This window comes from Solanum dulcamara, chromosome 12, assembly GCF_947179165.1.
Source record: "Solanum dulcamara chromosome 12, daSolDulc1.2, whole genome shotgun sequence".
Classification (NCBI taxonomy): Eukaryota; Viridiplantae; Streptophyta; class Magnoliopsida; order Solanales; family Solanaceae; genus Solanum; species Solanum dulcamara.
In genome coordinates, this window is record NC_077248.1 from 19,326,737 (window position 1) to 19,336,058 (window position 9,322).

Below are 9,322 nucleotides of genomic sequence, written 5' to 3' on the forward strand. Positions count from 1 at the left end.
TATTGTACCCTTTTATTGTTGTTTAATGAAAATTGGATTTTTTTTGTCTTCCAAACTCAAATTATCTCAAGTTAATGGCTTGGATCAACCTATCATAAATCTCGTTATTTGGCATTTAGGCCCACCTTTGGCATAAAAGAGGTCCCGTGCATATTAGGTCGCATTTGTACTATTAATTTCTCTTCTTACTATGTAATTTATTTGCTATGTGGTACATGTTCCCTTATTCGCCAACATTATTTGCCTAATTGATTATTCGATTTATACTAATATGTTTCTTTTCTTTTTGTTTTACAGAGGTTTCTTTTTCCTTTCTAATTTATTTCCCCAAAGGTTGATTCGTGTTGACTGCGAACTGGCGGATCATCCATACTTCACTAGATCAAAAGGCCGATCACCCGCCGATATGACTGGTTCAAGTGCATCCGATCAAGATGGTTTAGGACTTGTCACTATCCCAAGAGATGAACCTGAGGCTTCAGAAGGAAGGGATCCTATTCTTTATAATGAACATATTGCTAACCTAATGCAACAAATGGCCAATATGCAAAGAGAGATCGATCGACTTCGAAACCTTACCAATTTGTCCATTAGCCTAAATACACCACTTCCCGAACATAGGGCAGATGCAACTATTCCACCTGTTGACTCTCCCTCGCCTCAAGACTTCCTTCCAAATCCTTCCCCTTTCAAAACCAATATGACTGCTCCTAAACAACCCGTCAACCAACCACAAGTCAATTTCGCAAACATCAACTCACAACAAACCAATCCACTACCTTTCACTACCCCTTATGTTTCCCAAACTCCAGTCATCCAAACTACACTTACCCAAGCTCCACTCACTGAAACTAACCCACTTACCCAAAAAGCCCCACTCACCCAAGCCAACCCGCTCATCCAAAAATACCAAACGATCCAACATATACCTGTGACACATACTACAACTCCTAACATGCAATATGTGCCACAAGTATACGTAACAGAAGCTCAACCTTTCGTTACTCCAATACCAACCATGCCAGAAGTCGATCCATATGAGGAGATGGAGAGAAAGGCCAGATCAAAAGCAGATGAAAGTGTAGCTAGGGAGATTCATAATTTGAAAGAAGCGTTCAAAAGTATCCAACTTCACAAGGAGTGCGAAGGGTTTGAGTATGAGGATTTATGTGTTCATCCTGATGTCGAGTTGCCTGTAGGATATAAAGTACCAAAATTTGATGTGTTTGATGGGAAAGGAAATCCACGAGCTCATTTAAGATCGTATTGTGACAAGCTAGTTGGAGTGGGGAAAGATGAGGCCATTAGAATGAAATTATTCATAAGGAGTTTGACAGGAGAAGCACTGGATTGGTATACAAGTCAAGATCCGAAGAAATGGCATAGTTGGAGTATCATGGCACAGGATTTCATGGATAGGTTCAAGTTCAACACTGAGGCCATACCAGATAGATTCTATTTGATGAAATTAGAAAAAAAGTCGACGGAGTCTTTTAGAGAATATGCCATGAGATGGAGAGCAGATGCTGCAAAGGTTCAACCTCCGATGACAGAAAGTGAGATGACCTCCCTTTTTATACAATCTCAAAAAGATGCAACGTATTATGAAAAGATGATAAGCGTGGTAGGACAAAAGTTCTTTGAAGTTGTAAGAATGGGAGAATTCATTGAAGAAGGTATTAAAACTGGGAGAATCACTAATTTGGCAGCCTTACAAGCAACAAGTAAAGCAATTCAGTCAGATTCAATTGGAGGAGCTTTTAAGAAGAAGAAGGACGGAGTGTCCGCTGTCATGACCATCCAGGAACGTAGGCCAAACCAAATGTTAACATACCAAAACCCTTTACCCCAACCTTCATACCATAGTCAGTATACCCAAGTCCCTCAACCATATTACCAGCCTTCTGTCGCCCCTTATCCAGTTTACACTACTCAGCCAATATATTATCCATCCAGAGCGCCCACTTATCCAAATACCTCACAATACCGACCTACATACCCACCTCAACCCCATTATCAAACACAAATTCGCCCATCAAATCCACCAAGGCCCCGCCCAAACTTTGAAAGAAGACCACCCAAAACCTATACACCTTTAGCCGAACCTTTATCCCAACTATATGAAAGGTTGAGAACCGCAGGGATACTCCAACCAATCCAAGCACGAATTCCCAACCCCCTTCCCGGATGGTATGATGACACTAAGCATTGTGTCTATCACTCTGGAGCTGCTGGACATGACACCGAAAACTGTCTTACTCTCAAGGACAAGATTGAGGCATTAATCAAAGAAGGAGTTATTCAACTCAGAGGTGCTGCCCCCAATGTAAATAACAATCCTCTTCCAAATCATGAGAATGTGAACATGATCACCATTGATGAAGAATGCAATTTGGAAGGGACTATTTTGCCAATCAAAGAAGAGAAGAATGTTATGGCATCTGCCTTTATTGCTCCCATTATCACAATCCAGGCGCGAGCGCCATTTGAAGTGGAAGTTTTGGTTCCTAAACCTAAGATTACGGTTTTGGTTGCTCAATCAACTCATTTTGATACTAAAGCAGTTCCCTGGAGTTACTCAACTGACACAAAGGACAAAGGGAAAGGAAAGGTAGTTGTAGAAGTTGCTGCTGCCGGAATGACAAGATCGGGGCGATGTTACGCCCCTGAAGGTGTTGCACGAATCGTACCGAATAAGGAAGTTAACCAAAAGAAAGTTGTGACAGAAGCTGAAATAGAGGATTTTTGGAGGAAAATGCCAACAAAAGAATATTCTGTTGTTGAACAGTTGAAGAAGACTCCCGCCCAAATTTCCTTGATGTCCTTATTGATGAGTTCTGAAACTCACAGGAGCGCTTTGGTGAAAGTTCTAAGTGAAGCTTATGTTCCGGCCAATATCACAAGTGAGAATCTTTCAGCCATGGTAGGGCAGGTTTTGGAAGCAAACAAAGTCTGTTTTCACGAAAAGGAATTACCATCTGAAGGTTTGGGACATAACAAAGCATTGAACATCACTGTCAGGTGTAGGGACAAGTTTGTTTCTAGAGTTCTGATTGACAATGGTTCAGCTGTTAACATATGTCCTTTCAATACCCTTCGAGCTTTGGGAATTAATATCGGGAAAATTCGTGAAAGCCATGTGAGGGTTAGAGGTTTTGATGGAACACAAAGGGGAGTCATTGGCGAAATTGATTTGCCACTGCAAATTGGACCCGAGGAGTTCGTGGTAGAATTCCAAGTATTGGACATACCTGCTAGTTACAATTTATTGCTTGGGAGGCCTTGGATCCATATGGCTGGTGCGGTCCCTTCTACCCTGCACCAAAATTTGAAATTTGTTTGGAACCACCACGAGATTATTGTTCATGGAGAAGGTAGTAATTCTATGTATCCTGAGAATTCAATCCCTGTTGTTGAAAGTATGGAAGAACTGGATGGGTCTGTGTTCCATACTAAAGAGATTATGTGTGTTCATCAAACCGAAAGGGTAAAGTTACCACGTGTGCTTGTGATGGTGGCTTGGGAAATGTTGAAGAATGGTTTCATGCCTGGTCGAGGTCTTGGAGTGAACTTAGGTGGAATAGTAGAACCAATTCAATTGTCGGGCCAGAAATACACCTTTGGTTTGGGATACAAGCCTACTCCTGAAGAAGTCTCATTGGCCGATCTCAAAAGGAAAAGTGACATTTCATTGCCCCATCCCATTCCGCACTTGAATCAGTCATTTTCCAAGGCATATATTATAAAGGAATCAGAGGAAGACGCTGAAAACACCCTCGTGGAAGGACGCAAAAACTTATTTATAGAAGAAGCGGAATGCAACATGATCTTGGAGGATTGTACCGAGATTCCGACCATATGGGATGTGGAGCCTGGAGATGCTTTGAACAATTGGACTTATAACCCATCCCCGTTTCCTCGAAAATCTTGGTAGATGTTTGTACTAGAATTAATGAAATAACATAATTCAAAATTGAGGCCTGAATCATGTTTAAGAATCTTTAAATGTTTTGCCTCCACTTTTGAAATCTTAAATGCCACATCTAAGCCATATTTTCTGCTTTAAAATTCAAAATTTTGTACTTAATTATAAATTTATTTTTTACTCCCTTTCAGCGAGCAAATTAATGAATCTGCCAATACCGAGAATGTGACATGTAATGAAATGAGCAAACAAATCTCAAATACTGAGCAATCTTTTGCGGAATATGAAGAAGAGGTGCAACCTGAAGAGTTGACTGAAGATTTTGAACATTTTGAGAATAAAATAAAGCCAAATTTGGATGAAACTGAGACGGTAAATTTGGGAGATTCAGAACTAATGAAAGAAACAAGAATTAGCATCCATTTGACTCTGTCTCAAAGAAAGGAACTTATTGATCTTTTGGGACAATATATGGATGTATTTGCATGGTCTTATGATGATATGCCGGGTCTAAGCACAAACATTGTTTCACATAAGTTGCCAACTGATCCATCTTGTCCCCCAGTCAAGCAAAAGCCAAGGAAGATCAAGCCTGATCTGAGTTTAAAAGTTAAAGAAGTTTCTAAGCAAATCAACGCCAACGTCATCCGAGTCACAAAGTATCCTACATGGTTAGCTAATATAGTGCCAGTGCCAAAGAAAGATGGAAAAATCAGAGTATGTGTAGACTATCGAGACCTCAACAAGGCCAGTCCGAAAGATGATTTTCCACTTCCAAACATTCACATACTTATTGATAATTGTGCAAAGCATGAGTTGCAGTCATTTGTTGATTGCTTTGCAGGCTACCATCAGATTCTAATGGATGAAGAAGACGCTGATAAAACGGCATTCATCACACCTTGGGGAGTGTATTGTTATCGAGTAATGCCTTTCGGACTCAAAAATGCAGGAGCAACATACATGAGAGCTATGACTACCATTTTTCATGACATGATCCATAAGGAGATTGAAGTCTATGTAGATGATGTCATTATCAAGTCACAAAAGAGCTCCAATCACCTCACAGATTTGAAGAAGTTCTTTGATAGGTTGAGGCGGTATAATCTGAAATTAAATCCTGCAAAGTGTGCATTTGGTGTCCCTGCTGGAAAGTTGTTGGGTTTCATTGTGAGTAGGAAGGGCATAGAATTGGATCCTTCAAAAATAAAGGCTATTCAAGACTTGCCCCCTCCAAAGAGTCGAAAGGATGTAATGAGTTTTCTTGGTCGACTAAATTACATTAGTCGATTCATTGCACAGTCGACTATAATTTGTGAACCAATCTTCAAGTTGTTGAGGAAAGACGCTGCCATTAAATGGACTGAAGATTGTCAACAAGCTTTTGACAGAATCAAGGAGTACTTATCTAGTCCGCCCGTCTTGGTGCCTCCAAAACCGGGGAGACCATTGCTACTATATATGTCAGTATCGGACAATGCATTTGGATGTGTGTTAGGACAACATGATGAAACTGGGAGGAAAGAACAGGCTATATACTACTTGAGCAAGAAATTCACGCCTTATGAAGCCCGGTATACTTTATTGGAACGCACTTGTTGTGCCTTGACTTGGGTTGCACAAAAGTTAAGACATTACTTATGCGCGTATACCACTTTTCTCATCTCAAGGATGGATCCACTCAAATACATATTTCAGAAGCCTATGCCAACGGGGAAGTTGGCAAAATGGCAAATTTTACTAAGTGAATTCGATATTATTTATGTCACTCAGAAGGCCATCAAGGGACAGGCGCTTGCTGATCATCTTGCTGAAAACCCTGTGGATGAAGAGTACGAGCCTCTTAAAACTTATTTCCCTGATGAAGAGGTGTTATTTATTGGAGAGGATATTTTAGAAGAATATCATGGGTGGAGGATGTTCTTTGATGGTGCTGCAAATTCTAAAGGAGTCGGTGCTGGGGCAGTGCTTGTCTCAGAATCAGGTCAACATTATCCAGTCTCAGCGAAATTCAAGTTTCTATGCACTAACAATATGGCGGAGTATGAAGCTTGTATTCTTGGACTTAGAATGGCTGTTGATATGAATATACAAGAATTGTTGGTTATAGGTGACTCAGACTTATTGATTCACCAGGTACAAGGCGAATGGAGCACCAAGAATGTGAAGATACTCCCCTATTTGCAATGTGTGAAGGAAATATGCAAGAAATTTATCAAGATAGAGTTCAGGCATATTCCTAGAGCTCAAAATGAATTCGCAGATGCCTTGGCAACCATGTCTTCTATGATTCAACATCCAGACAAGAATTATATAGATCCAATCAAAATCAATGTGCAGGATCAACCAGCCTATTGTTTCCATGTGGATGAAGAAATAGATGGAGAACCATGGTACTATGATATTGTGAGGTATCTCAAAGAAGGAGATTATCCAGAAGGCATAAGCAATATTCAAAAGAGAACACTACGGAGGCTTGCAAATCACTTTTTCTTAAGTGGAGAAATCCTTTATAGGAGGACTCCAGATTTAGGTTTATTAAGGTGTGTCGACTCCCAAGAGGCGAGCAAGTTGATTGAAGAAATACATGGGGGTACTTGCGGGCCACACATGAATTGTTTTACTTTGGCAAAGAAGATTGTGCGGGCCGGATATTTCTGGATGACTATGGAAACAGACTGCATTCGCTTTGTGAGGAAATGTCATCAATGTCAGATTCATGGTGATTTGATCCGAGTTCCACCGAATGAACTCAATGTGACGAGTTCTCCTTGGCCGTTCGTAGCTTGGGGCATGGATGTCATCGGTCCTATCGAACCAGCCGCATCAAATGGACACAGGTTCATTTTGGTAGCTATCGATTACTTCACAAAATGGGTAGAAGCATCCTCACATAAGTCTGTGACAAAAAAAGTGGTGACAGATTTTGTTCGCAATAACATAGTTTGTAGATTTGGCATCCCCCATTCGATTATAACAGATAATGGAGCTAACCTCAATAGCGGTTTGATGCATGAGATATGTGATAAGTTCAAAATCATTCACCGCAATTCTACTCCTTACCGACCACAGATGAATGGAGCAGTTGAGGCTGCCAACAAGAATATCAAAAGAATATTGCGGAAGATGATTGATAATTATAAGCATTGGCATGAAAATTTACCATTTGCCCTCCTTGGCTATCGCACCACGATTAGGACTTCGACTGGGGCAACACCTTATCTTTTGGTTTATGGAACAGAAGCAGTATTACCAATGGAAGTTGAGATACCATCCCTGAGGATAATCCAAGAAGCTGAGTTGAGTGATGCCAAATGGATACAAAGCCGATATGAACAATTGATGCTCATTGATGAAAAAAGAATGAATGCAGTTTGTCACGGACAACTTTATCAACATAGGATGGCCAAAGCTTTCAATAAAAAGGTAAGACTGAGACAGTTCAGGCCTGGACAATTGGTGTTAAAACGGATATTCCCGCACCAAGAAGAAGCTAAGGGGAAGTTTGCGCCTAATTGGCATGGGCCTTATGTGGTTCACAGAGTGTTGACTGGAGGAGCGGTGATTCTAGCAGAAATGGACGGAAAGATATGGCCGAAAGCCATCAATTCAGATGCGATTAAGAAATACTATGTCTAGGAGCCTTTATATTGTTTTCATGTAATATTTTATGTAATATTGAAGAACTACGTTCCGCCCTGATTCCCTTGGCGGGATACGTAGGAAACCCATATCGGGTCTGGTCACTTAGGAAAAATTATAAAGAAGATCCCATTGTTATGTACTATGAACTACGCCTGGCCTGATTCCCTTGGTGGGATACGTAGGCGGCCTGTATCGGCTTCGGTCACATTATGAGAAAATTTTCATTTCCCTCCTTCTTATTATTATTTCGTATATGATAATTACGCATAGTCTAGTTCATGTTGGATACCTAGGCAACCAGTAAAGGACTCGGCCCCTTTGTTTCAATTCTCAAGGAATGTATTCACGAATTACATATGGTTCGGTCTTTTCGTTATCATGATGAAATATCATTATCTCCCTTTACCAAAACTGGGACAGTTTTGCGGGCAACATTAGAAGAAGACGTCAAGAAAATTGAAGAGTATGTGGGAAATAGAATAATTAGGTTGAAGAAAGAAAAGGACGTTTGCTTCGTTTCACGACATGTCGCAATCTAAAATTTTGCAGAAATTCTTTACTATTATATATATATATATAATTTATCTTATTACTTTTAATATGGACCTTTACACCAAATATTTTCCTATTATTTATTAGCCAAGATTTAGAATAGACGGGGATTGCAAGTCCAAACTAAGTTGAAGAAAGAAGGAGTATGAAGAGCCAAGGCTTCAAAGTCAATGCGAATCAACCTCCCCCCAAAACTCATAATTTTTCTTTGAATGCAGGCTTGCCAGAATTATCGGCCAATAAAGAGGTCAACATATTTACAGCCTCGGAAGGATCATATGCTGAATGGTTTGAATTACTTATAAATTTATGTTTTAAATCAAGCTTCTCGAAAATTCCAAATATCTTGATTTCACAAATATTTTCAGTTGTACTACCTATGATATTAAATGCCCCGCATAAATATTCTCAAATGCACTCCACGAATACTTTCAAATAATTTTAAGTGCAATACGCTATACAAATGCTTTCAGACATCTTTGAACACATCTCACAGATGTCTTGAAATCTTTTTAAATGCACCGCACAAATGCTTTCAATTATTATCAAATGCACTGCAAAAATGTTTCAATTATTATCAAATGCACTGCACAAATGCTTTTAATTATTATCAAATGCACTGCACAAATGCTTTTAATTATTATCAAATGCACTGCACAAATACTTTCAAATATTATCAAATGCAATGCACAAATGCTTTCAAACATTATCAAATGCACTGCACAAATGCTTTCAAACATTATCAAATGCACTGCACAAATGCTTTCAAACATTATCAAATGCACTGCACAAATGCTTTCGAATATTATCAAATACACTGCACAAATGCTTTCAAACATTATCAAATGCACTGCACTAATGCTTTTCGATATATTCAAATGCTTTATTGCGCTCCACGTGGCTCTCAATTGTGTTTTTTACTGGTTTGCACAAATGCTTTAAATACAGTTGCATAAAACGCTTGCAAAATTTGCAATATTTACAAAGACGTCATTTTCATTAATCATTGACTTGAGAAGTTGCAATCTTCATAAATTATTTGGGTTAAGGCCTCATTTCATTAATCATTGCTGAAAGGCATCATTCTCATGAGTCATCGGCTAACCCTGTTTTCATAAGCTTTATTTAATCATTACGGCTTGCAAGGCCGCATTATATATACTCGCACCCTAGAGGTGTCATTCCCATAAGCTTATTGCA

At 39.5% G+C, this 9,322-nt stretch overlaps 1 protein-coding gene across 1 annotated transcript; it reads left to right on the forward strand.

The window, feature by feature from the left end:
- The first annotated feature begins 406 nt into the window (after positions 1–406).
- LOC129875663 (uncharacterized) lies at positions 407–7,564 on the forward strand. The gene is made up of 6 exons (XM_055950942.1): positions 407–2,984; positions 3,177–3,930; positions 4,117–5,855; positions 5,931–6,626; positions 6,711–7,039; positions 7,148–7,564. The coding sequence occupies exons 1-6, from the start codon at positions 407–409 to the stop codon at positions 7,562–7,564; spliced, it is 6,513 nt and encodes a 2,170-aa protein (XP_055806917.1).
- Positions 7,565–9,322: the final 1,758 nt, after the last annotated feature.